Raw genomic sequence first — 16,972 nt, 5'->3', positions numbered from 1 at the left:
TATACCTCATAGCAAAAGAAATGGTGTTTCTTGAAATTTATACACTTGGCAATTATTGCCTTAATATTTATCTGATAGATATTTTCTTCCATAGAACCTGCTTTTTAATAACTTCCTACCAAGGGCTTCTTCGGAGGCCACAGGTGGTAAGACAGGTTTGGCAGAGGTGTTTGTGTGGAATATGCCCTCGGGAGGCTGCTCCGCCCTTCATATGCTCGGGTAGGCTAATTACAACCTTACAGAGGAAGCCCCAACAGCCTCACTTGGCCCAGTCACTTCCTAGCTTCTTTGCCACAGGGTGGCTGGAAGCACGAGCCTACACTGGGATATGTAGCCTTTTTTCCCAGAGGAGTTGAAATGTCTTCACAAGTCACTTGTGTACTGTGAAGTAGATAGGGCAAATATTAATTTCCCTTTTAAAATTAAAGGACTGAGTGGTGATTTAGAAGTGTGTCGTGTGAGATAGGTCCAGGATTAAACCTCAGTCGTTCTCTCCTAACGTGTATCTCCTCAGATTATTTTAGGTGGGGATGATTTTATTTAACTGCCTTAGGAAAATATGGAAAGGGACAAACAAGAAAGAGAAGAAAAAATTGTATAGAAGGCAGGGTGTGGCTGTTTGACGACCTAGTCATCACTCCTGTTTGTGTTGACTTTTGATAAGTGGGAAACACGTGGTCTCTATTTATGTGGTTTCTATGAATCACAGCAGCATTACGTGAAATGTGTCACACCTTAAATAACTTGCTAATGAGTAAGGTTCAAAATTATAGAAAAACTGAATGAGTAATTGTTAGATTAGAACTACTAGATAAACAGTTCTTTTAAAATACATTAATTTCTTTCAGAATACGGAATTCTCAACATAAGAATGAATTCACATTTAAAGTGTGATTTATTCTTATTTTTAAATGACCTACTTTCACTGTGTTTTGAGATGGTTTGTAGATTTATACTTTTTGCAATGTCAGAACACAGAAAATAATTTGATAACTCAATTTCTTCCTTTAAATAAAAGATGTTGCATCTGGCAAAACAGACATTTGTCTGCTAAGATGCAGCTTCTTACTTTCAGTCTACAGATGGATAGTAACAGGTGATAATAACAGCTAGCATTTGTGAGTGCTTCTCTTGAGTCAGGCAAGTGCTAAGTGTTTCATGCGTATTATCTCATTTAATCCTCACCATAACCCTGTGAGATAGGTACATCTCCATTTCACACATGGGATAACTAAGATGTTACATAGCTTGTTCAGAATTGCAGGTAGAAAGTGGCAGAGCAGGACTTTAAACTCAGGCATCCTAGTTCCAGAGCCCCTACTTGGCCTCAACAGGCCACCATTGACATCATGTTGTGACTTAAGGTAAGTAGCTGAGGCAGCCTCTGTAGACCTAATAGTCCTGCTGTAAAATTGTGCTTTCTTCTTTTGGTTTTAAACTCATAAAAATTTTTGTTTTGTTTTAGAGGGAGTCTTAGTGAGTTTACAATTGTATGGTATAAGAGTTGCTAATTAAAAACTTAATTAGATTTTTCGACTTAATTGAGGTTGGAGTAGCTAGTATGTGCAGTATGAATGTTTTATAATGTTCATGAAAGTGCCCACAAAACTGGTAAAACATTTAAAGAGAATTTATCTTATACTGAAGTTTAGAGTATTATATTTTTATTCTCTTTCTCTCTCTCACCTACACCTATACACACACACACAGTCATTATGTGTTAACACATCTTTGTATCCAGGAAAATTGGATAAAAAGATTAATTGAACATTTTTATTTACTGATCTACCTTCTATACCCTTAACAGAGGAGGATTATTTTTGAAGGTGTATTATATGGTAAAATACCCTAATTTAAAAATTTCTAAATAGATTGAAGATAATTTATTTTTCTTAGCCTATAAATACTTTAGAGTCTAATGTAGTTGAGTTACTCTTTTACTGAGTACTTATAAAATGCTGTTGGTTTTTGGTGTCTGTTTCATGTGGGTGGTTCTGTAACTTTCTAGAAAGTTAAATGTTCTGAGCCTCGAATTTCATCCTGGTGAAATGGACATAATAGGATTATTAAATTTAAGGATTACGTGGATTGCATAGATAATGAGAAAAATTACCTAGGACAAAAACTGGTGTCAGCTTCTTCTATTCTTTGTTCCTTTAGGTACAGGAGATTTAGTAAATTGACCTAAATCTGATTGGTTTTGACTTCTTTTGAATGTTGTTCTTTTATATTAATAAATTTATTATGTAAATTTATTTTTTATAAATTTATTTTATAAATTTATATATAAACACCTGTAGTCTTTAAAGAATATAAACAAAAATTAATATTAAAAATAAGTGTAATTCTACAACTTAGAAATAATTACTGTTAATATATTTATTCCATGTTTACTTGTGATACATTCTTAGAGAGTTACAGAAAGTGGGATTATACTCCACGTATTTTTTATAAATTGCTTTTTAAATAAGAAGTATTCTTTACAAGTAATACATCCACTTTTATGACATGAATTTCAATTTCGTGTCGTTTTCTGTTTTATGGCTATATCATAATGTAATCAATTTCTTATTGCTGGGCATTCAGGGTATTTGTAATTGTTGCTATTTATTCTACAGAATGCTGTGAAACAGTTCTGTTCTGTGTGCTTGTCCTGTTGTCCTAGTATAAATTCCTAGATCCTGCACCTGGGAGAATATGCATATTTAAGACTTCTGATACATATCACAAATTACCTTCTAGAATTGTGGTATCATTTTATCTTACCTTCAGTGGTGTGCAGGGCATGCCAGATTGCCATGTCCTCAAAATATAAGCTGTTATTTAAAACCTTCATTTAGTTTTTATATTGTCTTTTAAAAAAATATAAATACTGTGCAAATGGAATCTTGTCTTTTATCATCATTATTTAGATTTTGGAAAGTATATAAGTACAAGAGTACATCAATATTTGGATATATGAGGGGATCTGAAGTCTACTACACATGATCTGGCCTTTCTGTTGTCTTTTTGGGGGAGATGAACCATTATGGATAGTTGGGTTTTCTGAATAGCTTTGAATATTCCATTTTTCCCACTTTGTTAAAGGATATTCTAAATATAACTAACTCAGCCATGTCTATATGATGCAGAGGTGTGTTTCTGAGGATTAATTACTGGAGTATTGTCAGAATTGTAACTTCAGGGTCAATGCACATAAGGAGGTTTGGCATGTGCTGTTTAACCACCCTCAAGAACTTGATTGCACATTTCAGCCACTACAAACTAATAAGCAGGTGATATTTTCCCTGCTTCAGATGAGCAGATTGGAGTGCAGAGAGGTTATGTAACTTGCTTAAGATCACATAGTTATTAGGTAGTGAATGTGGAATTTGAACTTACTTTGTTTTGGTCAGACTTCCGTTCTTTTTCTTTCCATTTTGCCACTTGCTACACGCTGCCCTCTTCATTGGCCCTTTCATTGCTGTTGACTGTCATTCTTCACTGCTATCCAATGTCTACAGGACACAGCCTTTCTTTCTTCTAAATCACTGCTTTGAATCTATATTGATTTGGGAATATAATTGCCAGATTGTAGTAAGTGTCAGTGGCTCTGAGGGGCTTTGCTATGACTAGAGAAAATGGGTTTTAACATCTGTGTTGGATGTTTCTGGGCCTATTTCATGCTTTTTGGCTTTGCATGGGAGTTTCCAGATGAATGACATGTTACAACGTTTTCTGTAGCTGAGATCTGCACTCCCCTTGAGTTGGTTTTGGAACAATTTGGGGAAAATTCAAAATAGTTTGTGTTGCACAGGTTGGTGGGATAATCCAGGGGTCCTCTCAGAGTTATTTTCAGAAGAATGTGTCATTCTCTTTGTTTAACTGTGCTTTAAACATTATGTTTTTCTTGTTTATTTATTTATTTATTTTTATTTTTTATTTCTTTGAGATGGAGTCTCGCTCTGTCACCCAGGCTGGAGTGCAGTCGCCCCATCTCGGCTCACTGCAAGCTCCGCCTCCTGGGTTCACGCCATTCTCCTGCCTCAGCATCCGGAGTAGCTGAGACTACAGGCGCCCCCCACCACGCCTGCCGAATTTTTTGTATTTTTAGCAGAGACTGGGTTTCACCGTGTTAGCCAGGATGGTCTCGATCTCCTGACCTTGTGATCCGCCCACCTCAGCCTCCCAAAGTGTTGGGATTACAGGCGTGAGCCACCGCGCCCGGCCTAAACATTATGTTTTTCTTATGAGGCTGTGGACTCCTTGAGGGAAGAGCTGCCTGCCTTTAAAACATTTTTTTTTTTCCGGTAAATTCCTACCCAGCATTCAGGTAGTGCCTGTAACAGACACTCAGCCTTTGTTTAAGTAAAGCATCAGTGCAGCCCTTCTGTAGATTAATGCCAAGTACAAGAAGGATCTACCTCTTCCTGTTGCCTCCTGGCCCAGGCTCCTGTCCAAATGTATAGACCAACTTCTGAGAAACACAACCATTATTTTGTCAGTTAACAGATATCATGTCTAGCTGCAGCAATGTTGGGTGCTGTGGAGAGATGCAGAATGAAGACACACAGGGATTTTAGGGGGACTGTGAAGCTGGCAGCAGTGAGGTCAGCTAGTGGATGGTGGTAAAGATCCCTTCATTGAGCCCTGGAGCCAACCTGGGATTTAAGATTGGTGACTTTCCAGTTCAGGATATCAGAAATGTATTTCTTTCTGAAGTGGCAGGTGGAGCAAGGACTACTCCTGCTCTTAGGTGGTGGCTGCATCTCTAGGACAGCTGATGTCACTGCCGTTGGTCCCTGCCCTCCACTCAAGCTGGGACTCAGTCCCAAGGGTTGTACTTAGAGCAGCTCTTCCCCACTATGACCTTCATTTTCTCTGCTACTATTTCCCTTTTGGAATCCCCTTTTCTATCCCAACCACCTCCCGCTTTAGAGAGAGAATCTAGATATTTTCCTAAAGTTTTCACCAACATTGTTGGTGGTGGTAACTGCAGGTGGCTGTTCCTCTGTAATTCCTTAAGTTGGGAATTGTCTGTTTAAAATATTCACCATCTCACCTTGCTTTCTATTTGTTCTCTGCACCCAGGATTTAATAGTCTTCTCCCTAGGATATTTCAATAAATGGTTCTTTACATCAATTAGGACAATTTCATAAATAATTTCAAGAAGTGTCATGCCCTCTGCTGTTTTGCTTTGTAATGAAATTTAAGGAATATAAAGATGGAAGTGAAATGAAAGATTTGTGTATTCAGTGTAGTTGGTATTTTGAGTTTCTGTCTTAAACTGTTTTTATTCACTCTTATTAGAATAGATCAACCATAGGTTTTTAAAAAATATATAAAATATGTTGAAAATTTAGTTTAGCTCTTAACTTTCATGTATCATCCAATAAAATGATTATATTACCAAAAACACTCATTGTGATTTGTTCCTGCATATATTTGTCATACTAAAATGGTTAAACTATCTCTTTGTAACATAAAACAAATAGTACATATTACTATAAGGAACAGATTATAGGATATAACAATCTATATATGCAAATCCTTCAAGTATAACATTAAATGCATATTAATTAATCTAATACTGAATTTGACTTGTGTGTTGTCCCTGCTTAAGAGAAAATTAACACCCAAACCTGTCTTTCAGGCAGTGACAGAGAAGAATTTTGAAACAAAAGATTTTCGAGCCTCTCTAGAAAACGGTGTTCTGCTGTGTGAGTAAGTATTTAAAGTATTTAAAAAATAATTCAAAAGCAAAGATGTGTGTGTGTGTGTGTGTGTGTGTGTGTGTGTAAGTGATGAGGTGTTTGTCTTCTCCCATGGCCACCGTAGTCACAGATGTGTGTTCTTGGTCACTGGTGAGATTTGATCCCTGCAAATTGATACCTCACAGTACGAGACAGTAGGAAGAAGGGGTTATCAGTCTCTGTATCTAAAGACAGCACTGGTAAAATATATATTATTTTTAATTAGTAAACAAGAAAGATTCTATTGCATGGTGGACCAGTAGGGGGTGGGTGATTGAGAAGGAAGCCTTATGACATTTTACCATCGATCTGTTAGTCTGAATATTCTAATGGGTAGAATTGCCTGGTTTAGAAGTTAATACACAAAATCTTTGCTTCATCAATAAATCACGATGATTGGAGTGGTAGATTTTTCTTTTCAGCTTTAAGTGGAGTAGTCATTACATTACCAAAATCAGTTTGAGTTATGGACATTCATTCAATGAAGATACCATTGAGAACAACACCCCAGACTTCGCTTACAAAGAAGTAAAAGAGGCTAGTACCATGATTGATGGTATAAGGCCTGCATTGTATGTGTAGTGTAATATTTTGCTCCCCAATGGATGCGTAGTACAGTTAGCCAAGTATGTGACCTTTGGGAATAAGGGAGAGGCAGGCCTGTGAGGCATAAGGATGAAATCCTGGGTGAAGGTAGAGGTTGCAGAAGCGAGCAAATAAATTCTAAGAATGTACTTGAATACTCACCCACATTTTTGAAAGCACTTAATTATTTCAATCTAGACACTTATCGCACAAGTGTTTGTGCTATCTATCCACATGTAGGCAGTGAGAGTGTATGCACTAGTACTTAGAGATTTTGATTATCCTTTTGAAGGAGTTGTTTGCAGCAAAAGGTCTGGAGTCAAAGGGCCTAGGTTAGATTTCTCACTCCATTACTTTTGGACCTTTGAATAAGTGACTTCACATCTTTGAACATTTGACCAAGTGACTTAACATTTGAGCCTTATTTTCTCATCTGTAAAGTGGAGATCAAGGTACCTGATGTGCCTAATTCACAGAGTTGCTGAGTTCAACAATATATATTTTAAGGTTTTTATAAACTATCAAACTTTGTATATGTACAAGTTGTTGCTAGATGATGGGCATGTAAATAACAGTCTCTATCTTGTCAGCTCTGTTGGCAGGTGTTCAAACTTCTTTGTGTTAGGGTGATATTATTAAGTTGTTCCATATGAAGTTGCTGATATTTAACCATTGGTGGCCTACAGAAGTGTCAATTTCATGTGGTTTCCCCTAATGTATAGGTGACATGTATAGGACAGACATGTGCATAAGGGCCAGGAATAAAGTTTAAAGTGTGTTTCTTGTGATCTTCCAATGTCACATTCATTGGAACGTGAATAATGTTTCAGTTAGTTTGACAATGAGTCAAATAGTGTTTAAACTAATTTAAGTAGACCACATAGCCCAACTGGTCACTAAAGGGAAGTTATTTTATCTTAATCTGAAAACTGTATGATTTAAATATCTTCTAGTAATGTTTAGAAGATGGAGGGTAAACAATGCCTGTTAGAAAGAGCTATGTGACCTGCAAACTAGTTGTTATTTAAATGTTTGCAATAAAAAAAGCCATCAACCGTACACCCGACAAGTCTGAATAGGAATTGGGTGGGTTTGTGCCTACAAGGAAGTGTGTCTATGAAGCACGGAATCTTTCTAGATTTACAAAAGCATATATCTCAAATATATGATCTTTTCAAAGAAGTAACTTTGTAGGTTATATATTTCCAGTAATGAACTATTGCCCATAATATTTTAGGGGTCCCACTTTTGGGGCATTGACCCCACAAATAGGTCATTAAACATGTTTGATAGTGACACCCAGGTTTTGACTTAAAATGCACCTTATGCACCAGCCTGGGCTCTGAATGATTGGAAGTGATTTCCAAAAGCTATACTGAGCCTGAAAAGATCAGCGTAGTGTGACTAGGGAGGATATTCAGAGTTGATGAAAAACTATTGTGAGCACAGGCAGTACAGGCTAGAAGAAATATGTAATTTCTACCTTAATGGCAATAGCAAACATTTGGATGAATGTTTAGAGATATATTAGTTTTTTAAAAAGTCACTTTAATTCTCAGACTTCCAAAGCTCATTCTAATACTGTTTTCTAATTGGAATAACACCAGTTTGGAGTTTTGTGCATTGCCACATAAGTCTAATCAATCTCTTAGTACCCACTATTCTTTAAAAAAGTAGCTTCAGTAAATCTGAAGCCATGGTAATCAGCAATTGTAATTTACTGTGGGACACCAAAGTACTGCATAATATTTTTATTAAAAATATTTCTGTAAATTGTGAATCACATTGTTTATAGCCATTGGTTAATGACGACACATTCATCTAAAAGCTGTGGTGTTAATGAATAAAAAGTCCAGATAACTATATTTAGTATGAAACCTGTAACTGAGGAAAGCCTGGCTGGTTGCACTCTGAAATGATTAAGCAGGCACTGCTGTTTGTGGCTACATCCACCTGCGTTATATATAATGCCTGAGAGGAAAACAAAGTCAGCTGTTCAGAGGTCTGGTATTACAAGCCCTGACTTTTTAATTAATGGTAAATATAGTAAGCTATCTGTCTTTGAGGATATTTTACCCACTAGAGATCCCAAGTTTTAGCTGAAATATGATTAGGATATTTTTAAAACCTGAATTCATTTTCGTACAGGAAAAGACTGACTTCTGTCTGGCTCACTGCCAGAATCATATTTCTTGTGACATACAAGTCTGCTTGTTGCCTGTTAGAAACCTCTAGGCATTCTCATTCATTACTACCATTAAATAGTTTTCTTAATATTTAATCCAGTAATCTCAGCAGTTTTTAAAAAATCCATTAGTAGTACTCTTTTCTTTTGAACTGGTGTTCTGAAACATCAAAGTCAAAAGTTCGAATAGCTTATTATCGCTTTCACCCAACTGGAAGTGTACTGACATTTCAGATAGTCTAAAGTGGGGATAAACCGTGCACTGTGGTTTCAGACAGGTTATTCATTTGAGTAATGAGGATAGTTATGTGGGTTCATTGCCTTTTAATCTGATTGACTGTTGAAGTTAGTATCTTCATATTAGTCATTTTAGTGTCGTTTAGTTTGACTGTGGCATCTAGTGAGTTGGGGGATAAAGAATACTCTCTTGATGAAAGTCTATGACTGTAGTCTCTCTTGGTTTTACTAAACAGTGAGATGGGAACACTGTCTGATATTTTTGCTTTTCTAATTAATAAAAGGGTTGACAAGTGTTTATAAGGTGATTTTAGCTCCTTGTTATAATGTGCTATGAATTTTATTAGTAGTGTTCATTAATCTGTCTTTCTTCAGTATTTCTTAGTGCTCATGTAGACTGCCTTATTATATATATTTTAAAAATATGAAAGATGTATCACTTGATCAATGTCCATGATCTTGTTTTGCTCTGGGTTCTAGCAGAATTATTCCTCTTTTCTAAACATATTCGGTTGAGACATAAACAGCTAATGATATCAGTAATTTCCCAGTTACTCATCTTATGATGACAATCTTAGAAATATTCAAATGAAAACACTCTTTTTTTTCTCTCTGATGAAGAAGATTTGCTTGACGATAGTCTGATTGGGTGTGTCACTGGTTAGTCAGTCTGTACCTCCCATCCCTGGAATGATCCCAAGTCTCTGCCACAGTCAGCCATGCATCAGAGGTTTATGCCTTTTTGAACACATGACTCACAGTAAGAACACTCTTCCTGGCCAGGTGCCATGGCTCACTCCTGTAATCCATGAACTTTGGGAGGCCAAGGCAGGCGGATCACAAGGTCAGGAGATTGAGACCATTCTGGCTAACATGGTGAAACCCCGTCTTTACTAAACATACAAAAAATTAGCTGGGCGTGGTGGCGGGCGCCTGTAGTCCCAGCTACTTGGGAGGTTGAGGCAGGAGAATGTCGTGAACCTGGGAGGTGGAGCTTGCAGTGAGCCAAAATTGTACCACTGCACTCCAGCCTGGACGACAGCAAGACTCTGTCTCTAACAAACAAACAAACAAACAAACAAAACAAAGCTCTAACTGTCACCAGGTCTTCTTTTCCCTTTCTTGTAGCTTGGAAAGACAGGAGCAAGATATTCACCCCTATCGATGTTTCTATTTGTATCAGCCATGTGACCACAACACTATCTGCCTAAAAATACTGTAACAGTTTGTTAAAGATATATAGATATACATATTCAATAGAAAAATATATATTTTTTATTTTTACAAACATGACTGTTTGCTGTGGGACACTCAGATGATCATTTTAAGTCATTGGGTAAGATAGAGAACTTTGTCACTTTGTCATTCCAGCCAAGAGAGCTCTATCTTTTTTATTGGAGCCGGAGATCTCCACCCATACATACAGTGCCGGTGACATGGGTAGGCCCCCTGGGGCTTCCATGCACTGCTCCATGGGAAGCCCAGAGGCTTTCATTTAGTGGGAAAGGCTTTTATTCTTAGAGGTGTTTGTGGTTTTGAATTTCCTGAGGAGGACAGTTGCTTACATACAGCGTTCCAGCATGCCAACACTATTTATTGACCCTGATCTGTTTTTATAGCCTTTTGAAATTCAGTGAAAACTGTTTTTCTTCATTTTCAAGTAATATAAGCTTTGAAGTTTCCATGTTACATGATAGCCCAGCAATAGGCAAACAATGGTGCAAGGGTTCAAGTTCATAAAAATGAATATAAAAATTTTAATCTGTTTTCACTTAATGGCAGTATTTTATGGTTGGCATTTACATGCCTTCTTTTTAAGCATCATGATTCATTTCACCTGTGATGTAATATCTATATCTAGCAAAAACACATTTTTTTGTTTCAAAGAAAGAGTATATCAAGATGAAAGTCAGCTTAGCAAACATCAACTTAAAAATTCACTTCAGTTATGGTAGACACACTCTAAGGACTCATTTGAAGTTTTGCACAAGTTTTTTAATATTGTGGCCTCAAAGTTGAGGGTTGAAATCCTAGAGGGAGACTAATAATATCACTCTCATTTACCTGAGGGTTTGAGAGGAATTTAGTAACGTTACTTCATAGTTAAATAGTACAGGAAGCCAGATCCCCCCGTTAGATTCCTTTTGCTTTCTGTTGTTTTTGTTTTGAAGACTTTTTAAACGAACAGTTTTGAGTTCACAGAAAAACTGAGTGAAAGGTACAGAAAGATCCCATATTCTCCATGACCCCACTCATGCACAGCCTCCCCTATTATCAACATCCCCCATCAGAGGGGTACATTGGTTACAAATGATGGACCTACATTGACACATCATCACCACCCAGAGTCTATCGTTTACATTACAGTTCATTCTAGGTGTTGTACGTTCTGTGGTTTTGGACAAATGCATAATGACATGTACCCATCATTATAGTATCATCCAGAATTGTTTCACTGCTGTAGAAATCCTTGGTGCTCCTCCTGTTCATCCCTCCCTTACCTGTAACCCCTGGCAACCACTGATCTTTACTGTCTGTATGGTTTTGCCTTTTCCAGAATGTCACATAATTGGAATCATACAGTGTGTAGCCTTTTCAGATTGGCTTCTTTAACTGAGTAATATGCACTTTCTTCCATATCTTTTTATGGTTTGATAGCTCATGTCTCTCTCTCTCTCTCTTTTTTTTTTTTTTTTTGAGATGAAGTCTGGCTCTTGTCCCCCAGGCTGGAGTGCAATGGTGCGATCTCTGCTCTCCACAACCTCCGCCTCCCGGATTCAAGTGATTCTCCTGCCTCAGCCTCTCAAGTGGCTGGGACTACAGGCACCCACCACCACGCCCGGCTAATTTTTGTATTTTTAGTAGAGACGGGGTTTCACTATGTTGGCCAGGCTGGTCTCGAAATCCTGACCTCAAGTGATCTGCCCCCCTCAGCCTCCCAAAGTGCTGGGATTACAGGCGTGAGCCACTGTACCCGGCCAGCTTATGTCTCTTCTGTGCTGAATAACATTCTGCTGTCTGGAGGTTCCACAGTTTGTTTATTCATTCATCAAATGAAGGCCATCTTGGTTGCTTCCCAGTTTTGACAATTATGAATAAAACTGCTATAAACATCCATGATGTTTGGCCCTGTGTCCCATCCAAATCTCATGTCAAATTGTAATTCCCAGTGTTGGGGGAGGGACCTGGTGGGAGGTGATTAGATCATGGGGGCGGGTTTCCCCCATGCTGTTCTCGTGATGGTGAGTGAGTTCTCTCGAGACCTGATGTTTTAAAAGTGGGTGGCACTTCCCCCTTCACTTGCTGTCTCTCTTTCTCTGCCACAGTAAGATCTGCTTGCTTCCCCTTTGCCTTCCGCCATGATTGTAAATTTCCTGAGGCCTCGCAGTCATGCCTCTTGTTAAGCCTGGGGAATTGTGAGTTAATTAAACCTATTTTCTTCATAAATTATCTAGTCTCAAGTAGTTCTTAATAGCAGTGTGAGAATGGACTAATACAATCCGTGTGCAATTTTTTGTGTAAATGTAAATTTTTAGCTTCTTTTGGTAAATACCAAGGAACACGATTGCAGCATCATATGGTAAGAGTATATTTAGTTTTTAAGAAACTGCCAGACTCTTTCAAAATCTCTGTACCATTTTGCATTTCTACCATCAGAGAATGAGAGTTTTTGTTGTTCCACGTCCTTGTCAGCATTTGGTGTTGTCCGTGTTCTGAATTTTGACCATTCTAATAAATGTGTAGTGGTATATCATTGTTTTAATTTGCTGTTAATATATGATGTGGAGCATCTTTTCATATGATTGTCATCTACGTGTCTTCCTTAGTGAGGTGTCTGTTAAGGTCTTTGGCCCATTTTTTAATCAGATTTTCTTATTGTTGACTTTTTAAGAGTTCCTTGTATATTTTAGATAAGAGTCCCTTTTCAGATATGTCTTTTACAAGTATTTTCTCTCAGTCTGTGGCTTGTCTTTTTATTCCCTTGACAATGTCTTTCACAAAGCAGATATTTTTAATTTTAATGAAGTCCAGTGTGTCAATTCTTTCTTTTATGAATTGTGCTTTTTGTGTCATATCTAAAAAGTCACTGTCAGACCTAAAGTCTCTAGACTTCCCCCTATCTTTTCTTCTAGGAGTTTTAATAGCTTTTGGTTTTATATTTAGGTCTGTGATCTACTTTGAGTTCATTGTTGTGAAGGGTGTAAGGTCTGTGTCTAGACGCCGTTTGCCTTTGATGTGACATTGGGAAATTTTCTACTGCCCAGTGAAATCCATTAGTGCTGTAATTATTGAAGGTCTCAGAATAAGAGGTATCTGCCCTGAGACTACTCAAGCTTTGCTAGACTTACTTCAGTATGCTTCAAGCAGAATGGTGAGGCTATATGATAAAGTTCCATCATAAGAAAGTGATGACTATAAATATTAGTATTGACATTGCGGTTCCACACACTTTCCCATCTTAGCATTTACTGTTAACTTTTATTGTGTATTGTAGGTAATTCAGCAGTATTCAAAATTACTACCATAGAAATTCTAGGAATTAAACTTACATCAATTTTACTAGCAATCTTTGGAAAGATTAGAGTGATCATAAATATTTATATTGGATGCTTTTGGACTTTTAAATTATATATGCTGGTTATTTTACCCATGGAAATACGATTACTTATTTTAAAATATTGCAGCTTATGAATTTAAATAAAAGTTAATAAAATTTTAGTAAGGCATTTACTTAATTAAGATAACCAGTCCAACTTAACATGTCTGATAGTTCACTCTTTTGATCAATGTTGACAATAAGTGGAGAATATGAAAGTTTGACTTCTCTGGAAACAAAAAAATACTAGGGAGGGGTGTTGTTGGTAAAAGCAAAAAATTTCTAGCATTTGAAAGCAGAGGTAAAATGTTTAAAAATTTCTTTATAAAGAAGATAGAGATTTTGAATGATTTGTTTCATATTTCACAGAAATATTTCTGCATTAAAAACTGGGCAGTGGATTTTAGTAAATATTTGTAAAGCACCTATGAAATGCCAGGTTTTTTTGCCAAGTGCTAGGTGATGCTGTTTGGAAAGGGAGAGGGTTGTCTGTGCCTCTAGTAGCTGGACTGTCTGATTGCTCTGCTGCCGATCCCAGCACATTGCCATATTTAGTGCACATTAAAATGCTTAATAAGCACAATTTATGTTTAGAGGAAAAGCAAGCAAATGCATTAATACCATATAGTGGATAAAACAAAAATCATTGTTTAAGATAGGCACATAGACCAATAGAACAAAATAGAGAACCCAGAAATAAAGCCAAGTGCTTACAGCCAACTGCTCTTCCACAAAGCAAACAAAAACATAACGTGGGGAAAGGACACCCTATTCAACAAATGGTGCTGGGACAATTGGAAGCCACATGTAGAAGAATGAAATTGGATCCTCATCTCTCACCTTATACAAAAATCAACCCAAGATGGATCAAATACTTAAATCTAAGTCCTGAGACCATAAAGATTCTGGAAGATAACATTGAAAAAACCCTTCTAGACATTGGCTTAGGTAAAGACTTCATTACCAAGAACCCAAAAGCAAATCCAACAAAGATAAATAGATGGGACTTAATTAAATTAAAAAAAAAAAACTTCTGCACAGCAAAAGAAATAATCAGCAGAGTAAACAGACACCCCACAGAGTGGGAGAAAATCTTCACAATCTATACATCTGACAAAGGACTGATATCTATAATCTACAAGGAGCTCAAATAAGGCAGCAAGAAAATAATAATCCCATCAAAAGTGGGCTAAGGACATAAATAGACAGTTCTCAAAAGAAGATACACAAATGGCTAAAAAGCATACAGAAAAAGAAGGCAACATCACTAATAATCAGGGAAATGCAAATCAAAACCACAATGTAATGCCACCTCACTCCTGCAAGAGTGACCATAATCAAAAAATAAAAAAAGAATTGTTGTGGATGCAGTGAAAAGGGAACAGTTTTACACTGCTGGTGGGAATGTAAACTAGTACAGCCACCATGGAAAACAGTGTGGAAATTCCTTAAAGAACTAAAAGTAGATCTACCATTACTAGGTATCTACCAGAGGAAAATAAGTCATTATATGAAAAAGATACTTGCACACCCATGTTTGTAGTAGCACAATTTGCAATTGCAAGAATATGGAACCAGCCCAAATGCCCATCAATCAATGAGTGGATAAAGAAAATGTGGTGTATGTATACATATACCTTGGAATACTACTCAGTCATAAAAAGGAACAAAATGGCATTTGTAGCAACCTGGACGGAATGAGAGACCATTATTCTAAGTGAAGCAACTCAGGAATGAAAAACCAAACATCATATGTTCTCACTCATAAGTGGGAGCTAAGCTATGAGGATGCAAAAGCATAAGAATGATACATTAGACTTTGGGGACTTGGGGGAAAAGAGTGGGGAGTGGTGAGGGATGAAAGACTACATATTGCATACAGTGTACACTCCTCAAGTAATGAGTACACCAAAATCTTAGAAATCACTACTGAAGAATTTATTCACGTAACTAAACACCACCTGTGCCCCCAAAATCTGCCAAAATAAAAAAAAAAAGACATTGCTCTTCAATTTGTGAACAACATGTAATACTTTTATTATATCTTCAAAAATTTAGTTACTAATACAAGTTTGATAATGTGAGGATATATATTTAGAAAATGCACGTGACAGAAAGATATTAGAAATATGTATGCGTGAATGACTAATAAAATAATTCGCAGGTTAAAAAGTTCATTCAGTGTATTGATACGTTGTTCCATGTCATCTTCCTTGTTCATTGTGAAAATCTTTGGAAACAGGAGCTCAAAAGGTGTCCATAAATTTTGTACCTCAACCGAAAAGCTTTCTGATAAAGGGAAAAATGAGATTGGGCATTTAGAACTAGTTTCTGGACACTATTAGAAATAGAGCATCAAATTCTAGTTCTCACTAAAGCTTTTATAACTGAGCCAGACATTATATTGAGCTTTATGTACAGTTTTCTGAATTTCCTCTCTGAGTTATGTTTAAAGTGGGTTATATTCACTGACAAGGCTTTTGAACAGAGCCAGCTCTCTATTAGCTGTCGTTGTGCAACTCCTTTGAAGGGAGTGGACAGTTTGTTTGAGGGTGAGGGAGGGGAGTAAGAAGAAAAGGGAGAAGGCAACTTGAGAGATGTCTTAGTCTGTTTGGGCTACTGCTACATCAAGATACCATAAATTGGGTAGTTTATAAACAACAGAAATTTGTTTATCACAGTTCTGGAGGCTGGGAAGCCTAAGATCAAGACAATGGCATATTTGGCATATGGTGAGGACCTGCTTCCTTCATAGACAGACTTCTCACTGTAACCTCTTGTGGTGGAAGGGGCAAGGCAACTTTCAGGACCCTCTTTTATGAGGGACCTAATCCCACTCATGAGGGTTCTACTCTTATGACCTAATTACCTCCCAGGGGCTCCACCTCCTAATACTGTTACTTTCAGGGTTCGGATTTCAAGGTATGAGTTTTGGGAGGAATGCGAACATTCAGATCCTAGCAAGGGATGAGCTGAGGGAGAAGGAGAGAAATTGCTGGCCTTACCTGTGAGTGCTCTGACTTGGGAGGTGTCAGATTACTAGGTGCTTCCTTTTGGTTTTAATCCTACCAAAAGAGCAAGCCCTCTGATGCACTAACCAAGCATATAACCAGGTTTAGGCTCTGGCCTAAGGAAAGGCTTGGGGGAAGAGAGAGATAATTCTACCTAGGGCTAGAGGGATGGAACAAGGGGATACAGGCTGATAAAATGGCTCCTTGAATGATTCTAGGTCCTAGTACATAGAGGTATCTGGAAGGTTATTATGTTATCTGAATCTTGAATAGAATCAGTTACCTGAAGCCAGTGTTACCTTAGGAATTCCATATGTGTGATTGAAGAACGCTTATTAGGCAAAGAAGTTCTATTTGTAGAAGAGAGTATTTCCATAGGTGACACCTGTTTTTGATTTGACATAAGGCTGTGCCCCATTCCTCTAGGCAGACTTAAGTTTCACAGTTTAGATTTTATGAGACCCATGTTTTCCTCCTTAGAAGAAATACTCTAAAAGGCTGTCCTTTAATTTTATGTGAAAATAATTTTTGATGATTCAAAATTTAATTGGGTGGTCAGCATTTGCCAAGACTATATATGTCTTTTCTCCATCTTGTAGTCCTTAGTATTGTAACTACTAAAAA

The 16,972-nt window shown here is 37.2% G+C and overlaps 1 protein-coding gene across 13 annotated transcripts in view; it reads left to right on the top strand.

Moving 5' to 3' along the window:
* Nucleotides 1-16,972, top strand: part of LMO7 (LIM domain 7) — a 223,679-nt gene that overhangs the window by 71,702 nt on the left and 135,005 nt on the right. For all 13 annotated transcript variants that reach the window (XM_033177537.1, XM_033177536.1, XM_033177532.1 and 10 more), the window contains exon 2: nt 5,634-5,704. In XM_033177537.1, coding sequence (XP_033033428.1) covers nt 5,634-5,704 — 71 coding nt within the window. The remainder of the gene's footprint in view (nt 1-5,633; nt 5,705-16,972) is intronic.

Source organism: Trachypithecus francoisi, unplaced genomic scaffold (assembly GCF_009764315.1).
Source record: "Trachypithecus francoisi isolate TF-2019V2 unplaced genomic scaffold, Tfra_2.0 Lachesis_group18, whole genome shotgun sequence".
Classification (NCBI taxonomy): Eukaryota; Metazoa; Chordata; class Mammalia; order Primates; family Cercopithecidae; genus Trachypithecus; species Trachypithecus francoisi.
Note: the sequence above shows the minus strand (reverse complement) of the source record. Positions and strands in the feature narration are given on the sequence as shown.